This window comes from Theropithecus gelada, chromosome 9 (assembly GCF_003255815.1).
Source record: "Theropithecus gelada isolate Dixy chromosome 9, Tgel_1.0, whole genome shotgun sequence".
NCBI lineage: Eukaryota > Metazoa > Chordata > Mammalia > Primates > Cercopithecidae > Theropithecus > Theropithecus gelada.
In genome coordinates, this window is record NC_037677.1 from 28174303 (window position 1) to 28198423 (window position 24121).

Genomic DNA, 24121 nt, shown 5'->3' on the forward strand with positions numbered 1-24121 from the left:
CCCTAATTTACATGCTGCTAAACTACTCAAAAAGAATGGGGGGATCAAAACAAACGAACAAAAAATCCCCACAAAACTGAAGAAATAATAGTAGGAAAAATTGTAAAATTGATGAGGAAAAAAAAACCTCACAGTTTAAGAACCTCAAGTAACCCCAAGAAAAATAAATATGAAGAAAAGTAAATGAACTCAGTTCATTATCAAATTGTTTATCATTAAAAACCAATGATAAAGAGGAAATGTTACAAGAAACCAGGCTTTTCTTTTCTTTTTTTTTTTTTTAAGGATGTCTTACATGCCAAAAACAAAGATAAGAATGAAAGCAAAATTTTCCCTAAAAACATTCAATCTAGAAAACAGGTGAGTACTAAAAGAAAAAACTGTCAACTTAGAATTCCACGGGCAACTATTATAAAATATCTTTCTAAAACAAGTACAAAATAAAGGCTTTTTTGGATATAAAAGCTGAAAGAACTAATCACTAGCAGACCAACACTACAATAAATGCTAAAAGAACTATTTCAAGTAAATAATAAATGAAATGTGAATATACCAAAAAGAATGAAGAGCATTAGAAATATTAATTGCTAATGGTAAATGTAGTACAAAGAGATGAAGCAAGATGATGTGAAATTTCTCATCACATCACTCAAAACAGTGTGCAAATTATAATTTATTTATTTCCGGAATTTTCAATTCAATATTTTTCACACCTCAGTTGACTGAAGGTAATTGAAACTGTGAAAAGGGATAAGGAGTAACAGACAAATATAGTAAAAATGATAAATAATAAAGAATTGTTCATAGCTTTTTTTTTTGAGACGAGTCTCGCTCTGTTGCCAGGCTGCAGTGCAGTGCTGCGATCTTGGCTCACTGCAACCTCCACCTCCTGGGTTCAAACGATTCTCCTGCCTCAGCCTTCCCAGTAGCTGAGACTACAGGCGCATACCACCATGCCCAGCTAATTTTTGTATTTTTAGTAGAGACAGGGTTTCACCATGCTGGGCAGGATGGTCTTGATCTCTTGATCTCGTGATCCACCCGCTTCGGCCTCCCAAAGTGCTTGGGAGGACAGGCATGAGCCACCGCGCCTGGCCTATTTTAAACTCTTTATAAGACAGCTGATATAGAGCAAAAGGAGTAACAATAAATTGTGAGTTTTGTAACATATGTTAAAAAAAAAAAAAAAAGTGATAAAAATAGCACGAAACCAAAAGGGTAGAAGTATATAGCTACAAGGTTCTTACACTATATGTAAACTAGTATAATTCTGCTTGAAGGTAAACTCTGATGGACTAATGATGCTATACTGTAGTCTCTAAAACAATGCAATGGAACAAAAAATTATTGCAAATCAGGCAAAACTGAATCACAAAAAAGGTTCAATCAAACATACAGCAGAGAAAGAGAAAGAGAGAGAGAGAAGGAAAGAGAAATGATGGGCAAAAAGAAAAGGATTAGCAAATGTTAGATTAAAATACAACTACCCAGAGGCCAGGTGCGGTGGCTCACACTGTAATCCCAGAACTTTTGGAGGCCAAGGCAGGCAGATCAACCAAGGTCAGGAATTCGAGACCAGCCTGGCCAACATGGTAAAACCCCATCTCTACCAAAAAATACAAAACTTAGCCACATGTGGTGGTATGCACCTGTAGTCTCAGCTAATCAGGAGACTGAGGTGGGAGAATTGCTTGAACCCAGGAGGCAGAGGTTGCCATGAGTTGAGATCAAGCCACTGCACTCCAGCCTGGGAGACAGAGCAAGACCCTGTCTCAATAATAACAACAACAACAACAACAACAAAACAGTATTATAGTAAAATACAACCACTCAGAGAATCGTATTATATGTAAATTCTCTAAACATTCCAATTAAAAAGCAAAGATTGCAACAATGAATGAATAAACTCAAAACATGACTATACGCTGCTTTAAAGAAACCTATTTTAGCTCAGTGCAGTGGCTCACACCTGTAATCCCAACTACTGGGGAGGCTGAGGCAGGAGAATCCCTTAAACCCAGGAGGCAGAGGTTGCGGTGAGCCAAAATCATGCCATTGCACTCCAGCCTGGGCAACAAGAATGAAACCCCCTCAAAACAAGCAAGCAAACAAACAAACAAAAAAGAAGCCTATTTTAAGTTAATTTAACTTTAGGCCAGGCGTGGTGGCTTGCGCCTGGAATCCCAGCACTTTAGAAGGCCGAGACAGGTGGATCACTTGAGGCCAGGAGTTCAGGACTAGCCTGGCCAACATGGTGAAACCTCATCTCTACTAAGAATACAAAAGTTAGCCAGGCGTGGTGGTACACACCTGCAATCCCAGCTACTTGGAAGTCTGAGGCAGGAGAATCACTTGAACCTGGGAGGCAGAGGTTGCAGTGAGCTGAGATCATGCTACTGCACTCCAGCCTGGGTGACAGAGTGAGACTCTATCTCAAAAAAAAAAGAAAAAAAAAGAAAAAAGAAATCTATTTTAAATATAAAGGCACAAAGAAAGTATAAGCATGGGAAAAGAAACATCAAGCTAAAGCTAATCAAAAGAAAGCTAAATTCACTATATTAATATCAGCCAGTAGATTTCACAATAAAGAACATTAACAAAATACAGTGGCGTACTCATCAAGAAGATACAAAAATCCTAATTGTTTCTGCACCTGCTCACAATAATTGACAGAACAAACAGGCAAAAAACAAGTAAAGATACAGACAACTTAATATAAATCAACTTGACCTAATGGACATTTACAGAAAAACTCCACACAACTACAAATGAATACACATTCATTCTTTTAAAAAACACACAGAGCCAGGCGCAATGGCTCACGCCTGTAATCCCAGCACTTTGGGAGGTTGAGGGGGTGGATCATGAGGTCAAGAGATCGAGACCATCCTGACCAACACAGTGAAACCCTGTCTCTACTAAAAATACAAAAATTAGCTGGGTGAGTCCCAGCTACTCAGGAGGCTGAGACAGGAGAATCACTTGAACCCGGGAGGCGGAGGGTGCAGTGAGCTGAGATCGCGCCACTGCACTCCAGCCTGGGGACAGAGGGAGACTCCATCTCCCAAAAAAAAAGCCACGCAGAATATTTAACAAGATAATCCATGTTCTGCATCAATAAACTTAAAAGGAATGACATAATATAAAAATATTAAATTAGAAATCAGTAACAAAGTGAATATCCAAATATTTCTAAACTAAATAACACACTTTTAAGTAACTCATAGGTCAAAGAAGAAAAGAAAAACCACAAAGCATTTTTTTAAACTAAATAAAAATGAAAACACGACATATCAAAATTCATAAAGCCCTACTTAAGAGGGAAGTTTATATCGTTAAATGCCAATACTAGGAATTCTGGTTACTCGTTGAGCATATGAGGAGGAAAGAGAAGTCTTTGCTCTACCCTAAAACAAATACAAAGCTCAACAAACTGAAAATCACCAACTCTTACATTAGTGAATGGAGAGGTCATAGGGCAAACTGCTAAACAAAAAATTGGGGCTCATACCTGTAATTCCAGCACTTTGGGAGGCGGAGGCAGGCAGATCACAAGGTCAGGAGATCGAGACCATCCTGGCCAATAAGGTGAAACCCCATCTCTACTAAAAATACAAAAAAATTAGCCAGGCGTGGTGGAAGGCGCCTATAGTCCCAGATACTCGGGAGGCTAAGGCAGCAAAATGGTGTGAACCTGGGAGGTGGAGCTTGCAGTGAGCTGAGATCATGCCACTGCACTCCAGCCTGGGTGACAGAGCGAGATTCCGTCTCAAAAAAATTAGCTGGGTGTGGTGGCACATGCCTGTAATCCCAGCTACTTGGAAAGCTGAGGCAGGAGAATCACTTGAACCCGGGAAGCGGAGGTTGCAGTGAGTCGAGATCACGCCACTGCTCTACAGCCTGGGCAAGAAGAGTGAAACTCAGTCTCAAAAAAAAAAAAAAAACATGGCACACTGGCACATGTATACCTATGTAACAAACCTGCACATTGTGCACATGTACCCTAGAACTTAAAGTATAATTAAGAAAACAAAACAAAAAAAACCAGAAAGACAAATCAATGCACAGAGAGACTTACAACTTACCTAAGCAAACCCAGCAGCTGAAACCTCTGCAGGAACCAGGGAAAGAAAACCTAAACTATTTTAACTGATAAACTGATAGAGGCACAGTGTGGACAAGGCTGAAAAAGAAAACCTCCAGGGGGACCCGGTCTTGGAGGACTCTCACACTTTTGTGAATTTTACCTCTAGGACCTCTAGCAGGCCCGCAGAGTGAATACCGGAGAAAGAGTCCCCCAGAGATCCCTCCAATAAAGGGGGAAAAGGAACCATTTTGAAATAACCAGAGCTTTGTTTTTCCTAACAAGGCCTGCTTTTAGGAGAAACTATTTAACGAGATTCTAACCTGTGGAGGTTTTTGTCAGAACCTAACTAACCTAGGGAAGGGAAATGTACAACTTCAGGCGACTCTAACCATCATCCTGTTCCACTTGCAGGAGAAAAAAATAACTAAGAAGCCCCTATGCAGTTCACATTCCAGGGGAGGTTCACCTAAAGACTGAAAATTATAGAAGTATAGGATGCCTCTTGTTCCCCGCAATTTACTAGTGTGTTACTAAAGGTCTATTTATAGTGTAGTCCCTTTTGCCAGGACATAATGTTCAACATGAAACAACAACACAAAAGGCAAAAAATGCAGTTTAAACAAAGTGAAAAACCATTAGAAACTAAGTCAGCCATGGCAGGAATGTTGGAATTATGAGACCAAGAATTTTTAAAATCTATGACTAATACGATAAGGAATTTAATGGAAAAGGCAGACAACATGCAAGAACATATGCATAATGAAAGCAAATCAGAAATGCCAGAGAGATCAAAAACAAACAGAAATGAAGAATGTCTTTCAGGGAATCATCAGCAGAGTGGGACACAACTCAAGAAAAAAAAATCTCTAAGCTTGAGGATATGACAATAAAAACTTCCAAAATTGAAACGGAAAGAGAGAAAAAGACTGGAAAACAAAAGCAAACAAAATATTCATGAATGCTGGGATGTATACAAAAGGCATAACATAGTTAAAACGGGAATACAAGGAGGAGAAGAAAGGAGAAGCAATATTTGAAATCATAACATCCAGAAACTTCCCCTCGAACAAATGTCAGTAGCCAAACCAGCTATCAAAGAAACTTAGAGGACGCCAAGCAAGATAAATGCGAAAAAGGAGGGGGAAAGGGAAGTATACCTCCACGCTCAAAGATTAAAATCCATGAAGGAAGCCAGAGGAAAACACGTTACCCACACAGGCACAAGTATAAGAATTATATCTGAATTTGCCTCAGAAAACATGCAATCAAGGAGAGAGTGAAATAAAACACTTTAAGTGTGATGACAGGGTGGAAAAAAAAAAAAAAAGACAAGAAAATGCAATCATATAAAATACTCAATAAAAACCACAAAAGCTGTGAATGACAAAAACAGTAACAAAAATGTAAAAATGAAAATTAGTAATAAATATGGTAGATATTAACCCAATTATATCAATAGTCACCTTAAATGGCAATGGTCTAAATACCCCAATTAAAAAATAAAGATTGTCACAGATCCAAAACCAAGTAGCAACTATATGTTGTCTAGAGGAAACCTACTTTAAATATAAAGACACGTAGAGTTTAAAGGAAACAGTGCTCGCTTCGGCAGCACATATACAAAAATTAGAATGATACAGAGAAGATTAGTATGGCCCTTGTGCAAGGGTGACACGCAAATTCGTGAACTGTTCCATATAAAAATAAATAAAAAGGAAATGGAGAAATATATACTATGCTAATGCTGATTTTTAAAAAGCAGAAATACTGTATTAATTATGAACAGAACAGACTCAAGAGCAAAGAAAGTGATCAGGTCTAAAGAGAGTAATTACGTAAGATAAAGGTGTTGATACTTCAAAAAGACATAACAATCCTTAATGTGTATGTGACAAAAGCGGTCAAAATACATGAAGCAAAAACTGATAGAAATTGATATCACAGCCAGAAATTAACAGATACACTAGTGAGAAAATCAGTTAAGGACACAGTTGAGCTGAACAGTACTATCAATCAACTGTATATAATTGACATCTGTAGACTACTTCATCCAACAACAGCAAATGACACATTCTTCTATTCTCCAGCTTACATGGAACATTAACCAAGATGGACCACATTCTAGACCATAAAACACACCTTAACAAATTTTAAAGAACAGAAATCATACAATGCCTTGCTTTCTCAGACCACAATGAAATTAAACCAGAAATCAATACCAGAAAGGTGGCCATAAATCCAAAAATACATGGAGATTAAACAAGACACTTCTAAATAACATATAAGTAAAAGAAGAAATATAAAGAGAAATTTAAAAATATTTGGAACTAAATGAAAATAAAACATAAAAATTTGTGAGATGCTGGGAAAGCAGCATTTAAAGAGGAATTTATCGCACTGAATGTATGTATTAGAAAAGAAGAAAGATAGAACAATCATCTTTTTTTTTGAGACACAGTTTTGCTCTTGTCACCCAAGCTAGAGTGCAATGACGCTATCTTGGCTCACAGCAACCTCCACCTCCTGGATTCAAGTGATTCCCTGCCTCAGCCTCCTGAGTAGCTGGGATTACAGGCGTCTGCCACCACACCCAGCTAATTTTTGTATTTTTAGTAGCTACGGGGCTTCACACCATGTTGGCCAGGCTGGTCTCAAACTCCTGACCTCGGGATCCACCACACCAGGTTGTGTGTGTGTGTGTGTGTGTGTGTGTGTGTGTGTGTGTGTGTGTGTGTGTGTGTGTNTGTGTGTGTGTGTGTGTGTGTGTGTGTGTGTGTGTGTGTGTGTGTGTGTCTGAGATGGAGTCTTGCTCTGTAACCCAGGCTAGAGTGCAGTGGTGAGGTCTCGGGTCACTGCAACCTCCGCCTCTCAGGTTCAAGTGCTTCTCCTGCCTCAGCCTCCCAAGTAGCTGGGACTATGGGCCTGCACCACCATGCCCGGCTAATTTTTGTATTTTTAGTAGAGAAAGGATTTCTCCATGTTGGCCAGACTGGTCTGGAACTCCTGATCTCAAGTGATCCGCCTGCCTCAGCCTCCTAAAGTGCTCGGAGACAGGCGTGAGCCACTGCGCCTGTCCTTAATCTTCAGAATAGAAAAAGAAGAGCCAATTAAGCCCAATGTAAGCAAAGAAATGAAAATTAAAGTGGCCAGGCGTGGTGGCTCATGCCTATAATCCCAGCACTTTGGGGGCTCAAGCGGGGGCAAATGGCTTAAGCCCAGGAGTTCAACACCAGCCTAGGCAACATGCGAAACTTATCTCTACAAAAAATTACAAGAAAAGATTAGATGGGCATGGTGGTGTGCACCTCTAGTCTCAGTGAATCAGGAGGCTGAGGTGGGAGGATGCTTGAGCCTGGGAGGTCAAGGCTGCAATGAGCCACTGCACTCCAGCCTGGGCAACAGAGCAAGACTGTCTCGAAAAAAGTTTAGGCAAGGTGGCAGAATACAAAATAAATAGAAATTTCAACAGGATTTTTATACACTAGCAAGGAACAATCAGCACTGTGGTAACCTCCAAAGAAATTAATAGGCGGTTTGTTCAAACCTATTGGGGTCTAACATGGATGGGCTGAAGAAGAGAAACAAAAAGAGCAAGAATAAGGCCGAGCATTGTGGTTCACCTATAATCCCAGCACTTTGGGAGGTCAAGGAGGGTGGATCACCTGAGCTCAGGAGTCCGAGACCAGCCTGGCCAACATGGTTAAACCTCATCTCGACTAAAAATACAAAAATCAGCCAGGTGTGGTGGTCGGCGCCTATTAATTCCAGCTACTTGGGAGGGTGAGGCAGGAGAATCCCTTGAACCCGGGAGGCAGAGCCTGCAGTGAGCTGGGATCACACCACTACACTCCAACCTTGCCAACAAAGCAAGACTCCGTCTCAAAAAAAAAAAAGCGCAAGAGTAAGAAGAGCAAAGTAGCCCAGTGAAGAGCACCAACTTTCCTGCTTTTACCAACGAACCACTGAATTGCTATTTTTCCTTTAGTTTTTACGTGTTGCCTCAAATCTAGGTTTCTGTTTCTCCACAGTAACTTTTTTTATGGTCATTCTGGAGAGAAGAAGGGTGGCAATGTTCACATGTTAGTTGTGATAAGAAGCCAGTTTCTTTTAGATTTGGCTAACCGGTCTAGGCTTCATGACTATATACTCCTGAATTATAGTTTAAAAGCTTATAAAAGAAAACACAAAATAATTCATAAACTAAATTTCATAAAGAACGTCTGCTCTTCAAAAGATTAAAAGAATGAAAATATAAGCCACAGAGTGAGATAAATATCTACAAATGTGTATCTGATAAAGGACCTGCATCCAGAATACATAGTCTTACAAAAGTCAGTAATAAGAAAACAAGCCAATAAAAAAAGGCAGGTGGTGGGGAGATCTTAAAAAACACTTCACTAAAAATAAACAAATAATAAATATGAAGATATTGACTAAGCGCAGTGGCTCATGCCTGTAATCCCAGCACTTTGGGAGGCCGAGGTGGGAGGATCACAAGGTCCGGAGATTGAGACCATCCTGGCTAACACAGCAAAACCCCGTCTCTACTAAAAAAATACCAAAAAATTAGACGGGTGTGGTGGCGGGCGCCTGTAGTCCCAGTTACTTGGGAGGCTGAGGCAGGAGAACGGCATGAACCTGGGAAGCAGAGGTTGCCGTGAGCCAAGATCACACCACTGTACTTCAGCCTGGGTGACAGAGCGAGACTCTGTCACACATACAAAAAAAGCATATATACCTACCATGGTGAGTCACACCTACCATGTGGCCCAACCATTCCACTCCTTGGTATTCATGCAAGAGAAATAAAAACATATATCTTGTAAGATTTATACAATATTCATAGCAGCTTTATTTGTAACAGCCCAAAACTGAAAACAACCCGAATGTCCATCAATTGTTGCATGGATAAGCAAATTAATAGTATATCCATACACAGAATTGTAGTTAGCCAAAAATTGAACTATTAAAACATACAACAAGAACAAATCTTAAAATAATTATGCTGAAAGAAGCCAGACAGAAAAAGCATACATACTATATTTTTCCATTGTTTAACATTATAGAAAATTCAAACTAATTTAAAGTGACAAAAAGCAGATCAGTAGTTACCTGGGGAGGGATGTGAAGACAGGGAGGAGATTAAAAGAAGTCACAAGGAAACTCTTGTCTGTGATTGTGGTTATAGTTTCACTAATGTGTACATATGTCAAAATGTTACCAATGTTTCTATTTTAAATATGTGCAACATTTCATGTATATTTATGATACATTAGACTTTTGAATACCTTATGGCCCTAAGATTGTGCGTGTGTGTATTTCCTTCAAAATTAAATTTACTTTTTAAAAAAGTTTAACTTTCAAATATAATTGTATTGTAAAATACAAGAAAAGAACAAAGAGATGAAGTGACTTAATAAACAAATATTAAATCTCCACTTGGATTTCATTATAACTTTAAAGTTCTAAAGATTTATTTAAAAGAGGATCCTTAAAGAAACATTAAAATTTTTAAATTACACAAAAATTAACTTATTTTACCAAAAATTTTCTTCTGAAAGTCTTAAAAAATCAGTACAAAATTTAACAGCTAATTGAAAAAATTTACTTAAAATTAGGTTCTCCTTTATCCTCTTTTAAAAATGTTGCAAAGAGAAAGAGACAAAAACCTGATCATGTATCTCTGGTACACGAAAAACTTCCTTAAACAAAAACTGTACTTTAAAAGCTAAATTACCTCAAAATTCAAACAACTAAAAATTGTGAGCTATTTATAATGACGCTCAGAAATAACGACGTCTTCTAATAATAATGAAAGGTAATGTGTTAAAGATTGCTTTTAACAAGGTGTGATGTTCAATTTTGTCAATTTAAAAGGAGAACTGTGGCTTATAAGCATCTACAAATTTCTTTACCAAAATAACATTGACAGCAAGCAAATCTCTATTTGGTCAAGAACGAAGACTTTCTCCCTTTTTTTTTTGAGACAGAGTCTCACTCTGTCGCCTGGTCTGGAGTGCAGTGGTGCCATCTTGGCTCACTGCAACCTCGGCCTCCTGGGTTTAAGCAATTCTCCTGCCTCAGCCTCCCGAGTAGCTGGGATTATAAGCACGTGTCACCATGCCCAGCTAATTTCTTGTATTTTTAGTAGAGACAGGGTTTTATCACGCTGACCAGGCTGGTCTCAAACTCCTGGCCTCAAGTGGTCCACCCACCTCGGCCTCTCAAAGTGCTGGAATTATAGGCGTGAGCTACCCCACCTGGCATCTCCCCTTTTTTTCCTTGGCAATATCCTCTTCTACCATGGGAAGAAGGAAACCAGTCTGAAGTGCTTAGAAATACTATAAATTGGGGAAATCAGGGGAGTAACCACACTTCCCTAAAAACATAAGCTGTCTCTACTTGTTTTGTCATATTAAAGGACTCCCTACATCAAGTTCCTGCAGACACGGAAGCCTATGTGTTCCATCTAATTATCTTTTACCTAAGAACTGAAATCCCCCAATCATAGAAACAAAGAGCTATGGTTTCTGGAAAAGACACTTACACTTTTACTCCCTTTGATAACAACCTTAGTGAACAATGCTTATGTATCACCAGTGGTCCACTACCATCGTTGCCAAAGATTTGTGTGAAAATATTATACTAGCAAATTACAGTTGCAATATTTAAAAGGTGATAGTGATAACACATTAATATAACATAATATTGAAGTAGATATTTGTTGCTAATTTCTAGTTTTAAAACATTTATAGTACAAAAAGGTTAAAGGTTAGTCACAGAAAAAGTGCACTAAAAAATATAAGGCAGTATAATCTAAGTTAATAAAGAAATAAATGAAACGGAATTTTTTACTAAGGCAAAACAGATGGTAAACTAAGGTTAAAAATGTGCAAACACTACATGATACAGACATTTAAAAATTACAGTAGCGAATTAAAGTTCCCTTGACTTTCAATTTACGTGTGCTCTACCACCATCAACCATGGAGTCTACACATTGTGTACATGTATCAAAATATTACATGTACCTCCAAAATATGTACAACTACCATATATCAATAATTTTTAAAAATCCATACAGTCTAGAAGGAGCCCTAAAGATCTGGGTAAAACAGCCTTTCTTTCCCTGAGCTATCCCTATCTTTCCATCAAGAGAAGAGAAGAGTGTGGTGAACCAACAGTAAAATGACACCCTTCCCCCAAAAGGAACCTATGACTGAAGTCTTCTACCAGCCATCAGGATCAAGAAGGAGCCCATACTACCTCTCTACCCAACCTCTTCAAACACTCAAGGCCTCATCTTATTTGCCTGAAGTCTACTAGGGTCAATCTGATAATGACTTTCTCCCTGTTTTTATGTCAGTCATCAGGACTCCAGGTCCATCCTCACCTGCCTCATCCCCACACAGTTGTGAACCTCCCCTACTATGTCCACACCTGCCGCCCCTCCCCTTCAACAGCTGAAAGCCTTCCACTGTGCTCTGAGAACAAGGTGCAATGTACCCCATCCTTTTCTCTGAACATCTCTTCTGATTCTTGTTTCAACAAAAACGTAGATCGACCTTGAAACCCACTGTTTAATCTGTAGCTATCTCAATGTTACTTTGCTACCACAGCTCTTGTATCACTGGGTATGGAAATGAGGTAAGTTTCCTCATTCCTCAGTGTTAATTCTATAACTCTCTAAAACCTTCCAGCAAAAAATTCTCATGTCACTAGACATTAGCAACCATTAGGTTTCATCATTAGCGTAGGATATAGCAAACTACAGGCCCTCTAGTCATCCGCCTGTTTTTGTATAGCTCAACAGCTAAGAATGATTTTAACACATTTAAATAGCTTTTTTAAAAAATCAAAAGAAGACTATTTCATGACATATGAAAATTATATGAAATTTAAGTTCCAGTGTCCATAAAGTTTTGCTGGAACACTGCCACATTCGCTTGTTTACAAAGTGTCTATGGCTACTCTGTTCTACAGCAGCAAAGGTCTGAGCACTAAAAAGAGCCAGTATGGCCTACAAAACCTAAAATATTTAGTATTCAGCCCCTGACAGAAAAAGTTTGCCAACCACTGCCTTAGGACCTACATTACTGTCAGTCTTCAACACTACTATTATTTTACTTCTTAGAGAATTCAATATACATCTAGACAATCTTTTATAACCTCCAGTCTCTCCGTTCCTTGACAGCCTCTCTTCCAATGATCTTCTCTTCTGCCCCACATGAGCCCCTCATGACCTGATCACATCCTAGATTCTGATACGATTAAATAATCTCAAACCCTCAATAATTTCCATTTTATACATCATACTCTTAAATACCACTTCATATTTCTAATTCACTCTTTACCACTTCAACAATCTTTGGGGTCTTACTGAGTTGCCCAGGCTGGTCTCAAACTCAATCAATCCTCCTGCCTCAGCCTCCCAAAGTACTGAGATTACAGGCATGAGCCACTGTGTGCAGCCTTCAACAATCCTTTAATTTCACAGAAAACATTAACCAGTATATACTACCCCTCATCTATTGTCCTCATTTCCCTACCCATTAGGTTTAAATATAATGATCCATCATTATAACCCCCCTGGCATTTACCCTCACTCATTCGCTATATTAGATGGTAAAATAACAACCTGACCAAATCCTACTTTGTGCCCACATCCATAGAGATGGACAAGAACAGAGAAAAACAAAAAGCTGTGTAAATCTGCCTCACTTTTAAGTCTTGACCATGAACCTCAGGTGGAATATTGTGACTACCCAGAAATCATAGTAAACATCGTCGCAATTTTCTTTTGCATTATTATAGTTAACTATCTCATGCCTTTTTTTCTTTGCTCAAATCTAATACTACTCAAATCATCACAACTAAAAGCATTGCTTTTTACTGAAAAAACTCTGGATTTATCAAAAGATATTTTAACCCAAAATCCCATCCCTTCTCATATTCTAGGGGACATCACTGTAGCAATATTCCTATCTATCATTTCATTACTCCTCCTCTCTATTGAATCATTCCTATTAGTGTACCTAACATCCTATTATTTATGTTATTTTAAAAATACCCTTCATTGGCCGGGCGCGGTGGCTCAAGCCTGTAATCCCAGCACTTTGGGAGGCCGAGACGGGCGGATCACGAGGTCAGGAGATCAAGACCATCCGGGCTAACACGGTGAAACCCCGTCTCTACTAAAAATACAAAAAATTAGCCGGGCGTGGTGGCGGGCGCCTGTAGTCCCAGCTACTTGGGAGGCTGAGACAGGAGAATGGCGTAAACCCGGGAGGCGGAGCTTGCAGTGAGCTGAGATCCGGCCACTGTACTCCAGCCTGGGTGACAGAGCGAGACTCCGTCTCAAAAAAAAAAAAAAAAAAAAAAAAAATACCCTTCATTATCTCCACTTCCCTATTATTCTGCTCCTCTTCATAGCAAAGCTCCTCATTTATACACACTGTCTGACTTTTCTATCCCATTCTCTCTATAAAGCACTCCAATCAGGCTTGTGCCTCAATCAGTACTTTAAAACTGTTAAAGGTCAGTAATGACCTCCAAATGACTAAATCAAAGGGCTAGTCCTTAATGTATGACACAGTTCACTTATCCCCACCTTTCTTTAACTTGGCTTCCAGCACACCACATCCTCTTAGTTTTCTTCCAAACTCTGGCCTCTTCTCAGTCTCCTTTGTTGGTTGTACCTCCTCTTCCAGACCTTTCGACACAGGAGGTCCTGGGCCTCCTAAGGCCTATTCTCTTTTCTACCTGCACTCACTTCTCCCTTAGTGGTATCATTCAGTCTTGTGACTTTAAATAACTCCATATGCATACAATTCCCACATTTAATATTCAAAGTTGAGACCTCTTTTCTGAATACCAGACTAGGTAGGTATTCAGCTGGCTAGTCAGTATATCTACTTAGATGTCTAATATTAATAGATATATCTCAACCCCAACATATCTGTGGAAGGCAGGACAGCACCCCTCAACTAAGATGTCCACATTCTAATCCCTGAAACCTGTGAATATGTTATATTACATGGCAAAAGGGGCTTTGCAGATGTAATTAAACTTATGGATTTTAAAATAAGGACGTTATCTTGGACTTTTCAGGTAGACCCAATCTAATCACATGAGTTTAAAAGGAGAACTTTCTCCAACTAAAAGCAAAAGACATGCAAAAAAAATTCCAAGTATAAGAGGAATTCAACATGCCATTGCTACCTATGAGATGGAGGGGATCATGTAACACATGGCACAAGGAAATAAAGAGAGGCTCTAGAAGCCAAGAGCTGACCCCCACCTGACAGTCAGCAAAGAAATGGGCACCTCAATCCTACAACCAATCACAAGGAATCGAATTTTGCCAATAACCTGACCAAGCGTATAAGCAGATTCATTCTGCCAATAACCTGACTAATGGTAGAAACAGATTCTTGCAGATAAGAACCCAGACCATCCAACACCTTGATTTTGGCCTTGAGAGACCCTAATTAGAGGAAATAGCTGAGTCCACCGAGACTTCTGGCCTACAAGATGACAACTAGTAAGTTTATGTTGTTTTAAACTGGTATATTGTAGTAATTTCATCTGCAATAGAAAACTAAAACCGTATCCCAAACTGAATTCCTCTCTTTCCCCTCAACCTGGTATGCTCCCCCATCTTTCCTGTCTTTGTTAACAGTAACTCTGCATCTTCTAGTGATCTGACCCAAAATCTTTGGAATCATCCATGGATCCTCTCTTTTTCATATGCCTCTAACTTACCTGTAAGAAAATCATGTGGGCTCAACCTTTGTTTTCAGAATCTGATCACCTATCACTACCTCTATTGTTACCGCCATCTCTCTCTGGATGACTAAATACCTTGCTAATGGCCTCCCTGCTTCCATTCTGACTTTCCATAGCCTGTCCAAAACAAAGCAGCCAGAGGTCCTTTCAAAATAAGTCAGACCACATTACATCTCAATTCAGAAACCCCCAACAGCTCACTTTTCGATCAAACTAAACACAAAGTCCTCACACTGGTTTATACAGCTTTGCATAATGGGCCCCTCACCCTAGACTCATCTCCTACTGCAGTTCCCGACTTGCTTATTCTGTCCCAGTCTCCCTCTATTTTCATATTAACCACGAGATAATAATTCTAATAATACTTAATAATTACTAATTCTCACTATGAACCAAAAACTGTTCTAATTGCTTTACATGTAGTCTATCATTCAATTTCATTAATAATTTCCCCCACTTTACAAATGATAAAATTGAGTTACACCAAGGTTAATTAACCTAAAGACTCAATCAGTAAGTGGCAAGGCCAGAATTCAAAATCTCAGGTGAATGAAGTCCACCCACAGCCAAAATTATCTGTCTCAATGATGGTTCCCACTTGTTATCCTTACTTAACAACAGGCTTTGGAGACAAGCACAGAATAAACAGAAGGTAGAATAAGGTAAGAAATGAGAATTCAGGCTAGGAACAGTGGCTCTCGCCTGTAATCCCAGCACTTCGGGAGGCCGAGGCCGGCGGAACATGAGGTCAGGAGATAGAGACCATCATGGCTAACACAGTAAAATCCCGTTTCTACTAAAAATACAAAAAATTAGCCAGGCGCGGCAGCACGCGCCTGTAGTCCCAGCTACTCAGGAGTCTGAGGCAGGAGAATCACTTGAACCAGGGAAGTGAAGGTTGCAGTGAGCTGAGATTGTGCCACGGCACTCCAGCCTGGGTGACAAAGCGAGACTCTGTCTCAAAAAAAAAAAAAAAAGAGAGAGAGAAATGAGAATTCTAGGCCGGGTGCGGTGGCTCATGCCTGTAATCCTAGCACTTTGGGAGTGCTGAGGCAGGTGGATCACCTGAGGTTAGGAGTTCAAGATGAGCCTGCCCAACATGGTGAAACCCCATCACTACGAAAAATGCAAAAATCAGCTGGGCATGGTGGCAGGTGCCTGTAATCCCAGCTACTTGGGAGACTGAGGCAGGAGAATCGCTTGAACCCGGGAGGCCGAAGTCACAGTGAGCCAAGATTGCGCCACTGTACTCCAGCCTGGGCAGTAAGAGCGAAACTCTGTCTCTCAAAAAAAAAAAGAAAAAGAAAAAGAAAAGAAAGAAAGAAAGAAATGAGAATTCTAAGTTATGTAGTTGAAAATGATATGTGGTTGAAAAGCTGGGAAAAGTTAGGGAATGAAAACAGTTTTTAGAGGTGAAAATCAGCAAAATACCTACTTATTACATAAAACAAAATATGATTCTTAAAACTTACTTTTTCTGTAGTAACAGTCAGGGATGGAACCAATGCAGGTGATGGTTCGGGCTGCTTCTTATGTTTTTGTTTGTGTTTGTCCTTCTCTTTATATTTCTAAAAACGAATATAAGTAAAATCCAATTTAAATTTGAACTATAACCCCATATATGCAATAATTTTTTTATAACTAGTAATTTGAAATATTAACAAATACTTCTATCAAAAATCACTTTCTCTGATCATCGTGTTGTTTTACAAACAAGTAATACTAGTGTGAGTTTCTTTTTAAGTAAGTTCAGCTCTTTTATTCTTGATCAGTCTAAAATAATACTAATAAACAACTGAAGTCTGTAATTATTTGCCACATTTACATTCAGCAAAATATATACTTTTTCTTCTTAAAAACACCAAATACGGCTGGGCATGGTGGCTCACACCTGTAATCCCAGCACTTTGGGATGCTGAAGTGGGCGGATCACGAGGTCAGGAGTTCAAGACCAGCCTGACCAACATGGTGAAACCCCATCTCTACTAAAAATACAAAAACTAGCCGGGCATGGTGGCGAGCGCCTGTAATCCCAGCTACTCAGGATGCTAAGGCAGGAGAATCGCTTGAACCCAGGAGGCGGAGGTTGTGGTGAGCCGAGATCGTGCCACTGCACCTGAGCCTGGGCAACAGTGTGAGATTCTGTCTCAACAACAACAAAAAAAAAACCACCAAATACTTTTGTGAACAATTAAAAATAGCACTTTAAAGTTTACATAGCACTTCACATCTGAACAGTACCCGATTTTTCTCTACCATGAGAATTTCTCCAGAAACTAGAGGCACAGAAACTCCAGCAAAAAATTCTTTCCTGGGTTTACTCAAAAAATAGATGAATTAGTTATCTCTAACAACAACAACAACAAAATTAGATAAAGTTAGGGTGTGCTCTAAAGTGCTAAAACTGATGAGCTAAATATAAAAAGGAATTCAATAAAATAAAAAATTAATTACATATTGCAAGTCAAACTTAATGTCAGATAATTTTAACCAAAATGTTCTATTGTGTGAATCACTAACTACTGTAGAGTTATACAGGTTAGAGTAGAAATTGCCCTAGACTGTGCTATAGGATTCAGCTCTTAATCCTACCCCTTAATTCCCGAAAATTCTGAGAATATAACCGAAAGTCCCAAATCTGAAGAGAGGCAATTTTATGTGTTCTTAGCTACTAAACTACTTTTTCTGCCTAAAGAGTAGTATTAGCTTCAGGGGAGAAACAGGAAAAACTGAAGGTGAGAGGAGGAAAAGTGAAGAGGTGCTAACTGGAAGTAAAGTATCAAGGCTAAGAACTAATTACATAAAATCCTAGCAGGCCCAGTGTAGTGCCTCTCCTCCGTAATTCCAGTGCTTTGGGAGGCCTAGGTGAAAGAATCACTTGAGGCCAGGAGTTAGACATCAGCCTGGGCAACATAATGAGAACCCATCTCCACAAAAAGCACAAAAATGAGTTGGGTGTGGTGGTGCAAATTTGTAGTCTTAGCTACTGGGAGGTTGAGGCGGAGGACCCAGGAGGTGGAGGCTGCAGTGAGCCATGATCATGCCACTGCACTCCAGCTTGTGGGACAGAGTGAGACCATGTCTCAAAAAGTTACAATTAAAATAAAAAATAAAACAGAATCCTAGGGTATTCCCCATAAGACTAAGATACACCTGAACACCTGAGATATAGAACCTGGTGCAAGACATTTAATAACGTACTGTGTTAAAAAAGGGAGCCCAGCCTGGAGTTATACCAAAAAGTGCATACTGCCCTAAGCCAAGCTCTTTATACTGCACCCCTCCTCCCAAGCTTTTATACTGTACCCCTCCCATTCCCACAGGCTTCAGAAAAATGCAAAATACATAGCCCTTAAACCATCATCTCAAAAACGATGAGAAAATTTTCAAAACATTACCTACATTATAATGGAATAAGTGTCAAAAGTGAGTCTACCAAGCATAAACAACATTTTAAAAATTGTACGGCAAAGAAACTACAGGCAAAAAAAAATACAGAGTCTAACGTGCATGAGATAGCCAAAAATCACAACCTAGAAGCATACAGAACTGAGTATGAAGATATTTCTCAAAACTGTCCGCATGCCAAATAAAAAATATAACATGAGTTCAAACAAAGCTCAAGAATGAGATAAAATAGGAAAAGGTAAGAAGGGAGATAATCAAAGTAATAAATTTAAGACGAAAACACTATCATTACAGAATAAGCAAATACAATAGAAACAGCAAGGAAAAGAATATGCATTGCCGAAAATTTTTAAAGTGTTAAAAGAAAGGTTTGAAATAATCACAGTAATGCAAATTTTAAAAAAGGTATTAAAGCAGGCACACAGCATCTGATAGGTATAAAAAACAGAGATAATCAAACATAAGGATAACATATGTCCCTCAAGCAGATAATTCAATGAGTGGGGAACAGAAGGTATATTCAAACATAAAATTCCATAAAATGAAAATGGAAAAAAAAAATTCTGAACAATTCTGTTACAGATTGTGCAGCACCAAGACTTACTGTAGTTAAACTTAGCAGAATACAGGGAGAGGGAGGTGTCGTTAGTCATCTCCACAGCAATATTCCAGGACCATTACGTTTTTAGGAGAAATAAAATGTGACCCAACAATATTATATACAGCCAAGATACAGTTCAAAAATTAAGGCAAAAGAAAATGCCCTCCATTATGAAAGAAATCAGAGAACACAAGTCCTAACAACTTATTCTTGAAAAAAGTTAATAATAAAATTCAGCCAATTTAAGAGGTACAATGAACTTACTGGAGAAGCTGTGGTAAAAAGACTAATAGTGAGCAGCTAACAAATTTAAATACAAAACAAATACCTACACAACTATGAGGATTATGTTTACATAAGAGAAAGTCGCTACCTGAAAAAATATAAATGTCTTCAAAAACAAACAAAACCCTGGCAGGGCATGGTGGCTCACACCTGTAATCCCAGTACTTTGGAAGGCCAAGGTGGGCAGATTACTTGAGGTCAGGAGTTCGAGATCAGCCTGGTCAACATGGTAAAATCCCGTCTCCACTAAAAATACAGAAATTAGCTGGGCATGGTGGCATGTGCCTGTAGTCCCAGCTACATGAGAGGCTGAGGCAGGAGAATCGCTTCAACGGGAGAGGCAGAGGTTGCAGTGAGCCGAGATCGCACCACTGCACTCCAGCCTAGGTGACAGAGTGAGACTCTGTCTCAAAAAAATAAATAATGAACAAATAAAAATTAAAACAAACAACCTGGATAGCAGGAAAAGCAAAATGACTATAGGGATACTAGCAGCCTTCACTGTAGGAGCTCAATATAAAATCTGACGCATGTAATTAAAACAAAACATAAGTCTGCCAAACAGTGACTAAACATAAACCTCTTTCTTGCTGACAAAGTCCTGATTTCTTAAGAAAATTCACGATCACCTTCTCATGTCCTCATAAAAGTGTATCTATTCCCCAGCCTAGAGGCAAACATGGAAGAGTCCAAGGCAATTAAAAGGAATTTTAAAAAACCATTCTCTTTAGCCACTGACTGCTTTAGGCCTGGAATAGGTTTCAATCAGGATAATAAAACAGAAGTTAAAATTTTCTTTCTTTTTTTTTTTTTTTTTGAGACAGAATCTTGCTCTATTGGCCAGGCTGGAGTGCAGTGGCACAATCTTGGCTCACTGCAACCTCCGTTTCCCAGACTCAAGCAATTCTCCTGCCTCATCCTCCCAAGTAGCTGGGATTACAGGCATGTGCCACCACGCCCGGCTAATTTTTGTATTTTTAATCAAGACGGGGTTTCACCATGTTGGCCAGGCTGGTCTTAAACTCCTGACCGCAGGTAATCTGCCCACCTCAGCCTCCTGAAGTTCTGGGATTACAGGTGTGAGCCACCGCTCCTGGCTGCTGCTGCTTTTTTTTTTTTTAAACGGAGTTTCGCTCTTGTTGCCCAGGCTGGAGTGCAATGGCATGATTTCAGCTCACTGCAACCTTCGCCTCCGGGTTCAAGCCATTCTCCTGCCTCAGCCTCCAGAGTAGCTGGGATTACAGGCATCCGCCACCACGCCCAGCTAATTTTTTGTATTTTTTGTAGAGACTGGGTTTCACCATGTTGGCTAGGCTGGTCTCGAACTCCTGGCCTCAAGTGATCCGCCCGCCTCACCTCCCAAAGTGCTGGGATTACAGGGTGAGCCACTGCACCAGGCCAGATGTTGAAATTTTCTAGCTGTTCTCCTCATTCTTAAAGGTCTTCCCTTCCTGCCTTTAGATGCTCAAGTGTTAGACCATGATCCTCAGAACAACTGCAGTGACCTGGCAACCATGACTGCAAAAGTCAAGAAAATCACAAAAAAGTCAACAATGCTGTGCTACAGCTGAATTGGCTATTGTTAAATTAACCAATCTTAAAAAGCCTAGCATCTGAACCTTCATGAAGTAATAAATTTCGAATTGCTTTAGCCACTCTGATTTGAGTATTCCATCACTTACAGCTAAAAAGCACCCCAACTAGAAAGACAGTCTTACCTCTTCAACGTCTTGTTTGCTTTTGTAATTTCTATTATTAAACATAAAGGTATCTTTGAGGAAATAGTATTTCTTGTGGTAAAGGAGGAAAAAGTTTTTTTGATCTCATTCTTCCACCCAGGCTGGAGTGCAGTGGTATGATCATAGCTCACTACAGCCTCAAACTCCAGGCTCAAGGCATCCTCCAACCTCAGCCTCCAGAGTAGCTGTGATGACAGGCACATACCACACATTCAGCTAAATTTTGTTGTTGTTGTTTTTGTACAAAAAGGGTTTCTTTTCCCTCTATACAGTCAAGTAAATCTGCCTTTGGTGTTTAAAACATCACTAGGTTTCACTCAATTTAATACTTTTTTTCTATCCTTTTTATGTATGTATGTATATCTCTATGCATAGAAAAAATCTGTGATATTTGCTTAGTAGTAAGTGATAGCTATTTCTCAATGGTGAGATATGTAGTGGGATTTTGTTTTTTAACTTTCATTTTTTAAATGCTCTGTCTTCTGTCATTCTCTGTAATTACATACAAATTAACAAGAATGGGCGAAAATGAGGTAGAGACAGCCTATTCGCCAAACTCATTTCTTTTTATTTGGCATGTAACTAGACGTTTCCCAGCTTCCTTTGCAGTTACATGTGGCCATTGCACTGGGTTCCAATCAGTGCAGTCTGAATGAAAATGATGTGTGTCACCTCTAGGCCTGGTCCTTAGTAGCCCCAAATTTCTAGTATCCACACTGGTTACATAGATAACTGTTACATAGATAACAAAAATAAGCATTCAAGCCATAGAGGCAGCATTTTAAAGAAGGCAGTCACAAGATGGAAGAAACCTAAGCCTGTGATTCACAGCTTGGAAGAATGTTGTCTGTCCATCAAGGACACCTCTTTTGAACTTAGCTGTGAATCAAAAACATTGTGTAAAGTCAATCATAATTTGAGAATCATTCATGTGTCAGGAAACCATACTGCATGAGTCTTTCCTATTTCTGCATTTCTTTTGAGTTAGGCTAATGGCAGCCCATTATTCTGAACTATCTTTTCAAGGTTGTTCATATAGTGAATAGCCTCAGAAGACAGAAAGCAAAGGTCAGCTACGCTTACTGTCTATTACAAAAGATTCAGGTGCCCTAAGCTCAGGGCTCCTCTCCTGTAATGCAACACACAGCACGAACAGATTTTATCTGGCCCCCTTTGCAGTGCCCTATGGGAAATGGCCAAAAATTACTGATACTCTGGTTACAGCTATTGCTCTAAGTAATAAGTTGTCTATCTCTTGACCCAGAAGTTGCATCTCTTAATTAGATACTTTACAAGTAAGGTCAAATGACAGACTTCTGTGATATTATGATATATACATATACATATATACACATACATACACACACACATATATACACACACACATATATGTATACATATATTGGTTTTGTCCACAGTCCCTGAGTCACAACTCCCATAGTCCTTGTTATTTTTTAAGTAACTAAAAAAACAGGCGTATCTTTTGTTAAAGTATTTGGCCTTTTGTCCTTGGTTCCTGATGCAGCTTCAGAACAGCATCAGAGTAACAAAGGTGAAATGACAGTCCTTTGTTATAATGGGGTGCTTTAGGCCTCAGAAAACAGAATCTCTCTCGGACCCTTCCTACCCTCCTTTTTCTCCCCAAGACAGGCCATAAAAATTAAAAATATGCTCTAAACTTCTCCTACTTTTCTATAATGGAGCTGGACATAAAGAAATTCTCTGACCTACCCTGTCTGATTGTGAGTCATAAAACCCCCATTTCAGAAGGGGTTCTGCCCCAATACCCAGAAGAAAATAATGTTGCACAGAGAGACCAAGAAGCATTGTGAACACACAGGCCTGCCTGGGTTTCCCTACTCAGTCTATTAGTGTTAGATCATACCTTTGTCCAATCACATTTCTATACAGGTGTCCATGCTTCAATCATGCCTATCCAGTGAACTCTGTATAAAAGGCCCAAGAGGTTGGGGAAGCTCTGCCTCCCTATCCCCTGACATACTGCACACTATTCATCTATTCATCTGTATACTTTTGTAATATCCTTTATAATAAACCAGTAAACATAAGTAAGGGTTTCCCTGAGTTCTGTGAGCCACTCTAGCAAATTAATCCAACCCAAGGAGGGGGCTGTGGGAATCCCAAGTCATAGCCAGGTGGACAGAAGCACCTGGGGCTTAGAATCAGTTTCAAAAGTGAGGCTCAGTCCTGTGGGACTGAGTTCCCAAACTGTGTAATCTGATGCCATCTCCAGGTAGACAGCGTCCAAACTGAACAGAATTAGAGGATAAGCAGCTGATGTCTGCTGCAAAACTGATAGCTTGCTTGTTGGTGGGGAGAAATCGCTCTACACTTATGGGTCACAGAAGCATTCTGTATTGTGAGACTACAGCAGGAGAAACTGTTTTTTCTGCTCCACCTCTTTCATAGTTCTTCACAGTTTGGTGATGAGAGAATATGATGCTGTTAGGGGCATGGCTATTCGGAAGAGGAAAATTAAAGGCCTCACAGGCCAATTAATGGGATCTGAGCAAAGTCAAAAAATGAAAAATTGTACAGTCAACTAGGCAGTTAATGGGTCTTCATTTTATTGCCTGAATAATGAAGAGAAACTGAAGAGGTGGCTGCAGGTTAAGCACCAGAAACTATGTTTAAAGAGAGGTGCCCAAGGATGCTCTGCTGGCAGCTAGCCTACTCTGGTTAGGTGGAGAGGACTTCCTCACCAATTTGGCAGTCAGCTTCATTTCTACCCCACTGTAACAATTAGGTGACCTCAGTGCTTTAAGAAGAAAAATAATTAGAGATGGGGATGTGCACTCCCTATCCCCAAGAGGCCTCAATGGCCACATGCACTCATCCAAGCATGCTAAAAGGAATTTGAGGAGAGGAAAAGATACGATTTATTTTTTTAAATAGAGATGGGGTCTCACGCTCCTGGGCTCAAGCAGTCCTCCCACCTTGGCCTCTCAAAATGTTGGGAATACAGGCATAAGCCACCGTGCCCAGCCAGAAAACACAAATTTTTAAGACTCTGTTGGATACAGGCACCCAGATCACTATCCTACCCAGGATTCAGTTGGCAGGATTCTCAGGGGGTAAGGAAGCTAACATGACTTTGTAGGTGGGGTCTTTGAGCAATTAAACTGTATATTCATCATTGCCTGGACATCTGAAGTATAGTATAAGAGGAAATGATATAACAGAAGTCAGCAAA

The 24121-nt window shown here is 39.6% G+C and overlaps 1 protein-coding gene and 1 non-coding gene across 4 annotated transcripts in view; one reads left to right on the forward strand and one right to left on the reverse strand.

Annotated features, from left to right (window-relative positions):
* MLLT10 (MLLT10, histone lysine methyltransferase DOT1L cofactor) overlaps positions 1-24121 on the reverse strand; it is a 219168-nt gene that overhangs the window by 77783 nt on the left and 117264 nt on the right. For all 3 annotated transcript variants that reach the window (XM_025396563.1, XM_025396564.1, XM_025396565.1), the window contains one exon: positions 16347-16442. In XM_025396563.1, coding sequence (XP_025252348.1) covers positions 16347-16442 — 96 coding nt within the window. The remainder of the gene's footprint in view (positions 1-16346; positions 16443-24121) is intronic.
* LOC112632344 lies at positions 5684-5790 on the forward strand. Its single transcript, XR_003121384.1, has one exon. It is a non-coding gene; the product is annotated as a U6 spliceosomal RNA (small nuclear RNA).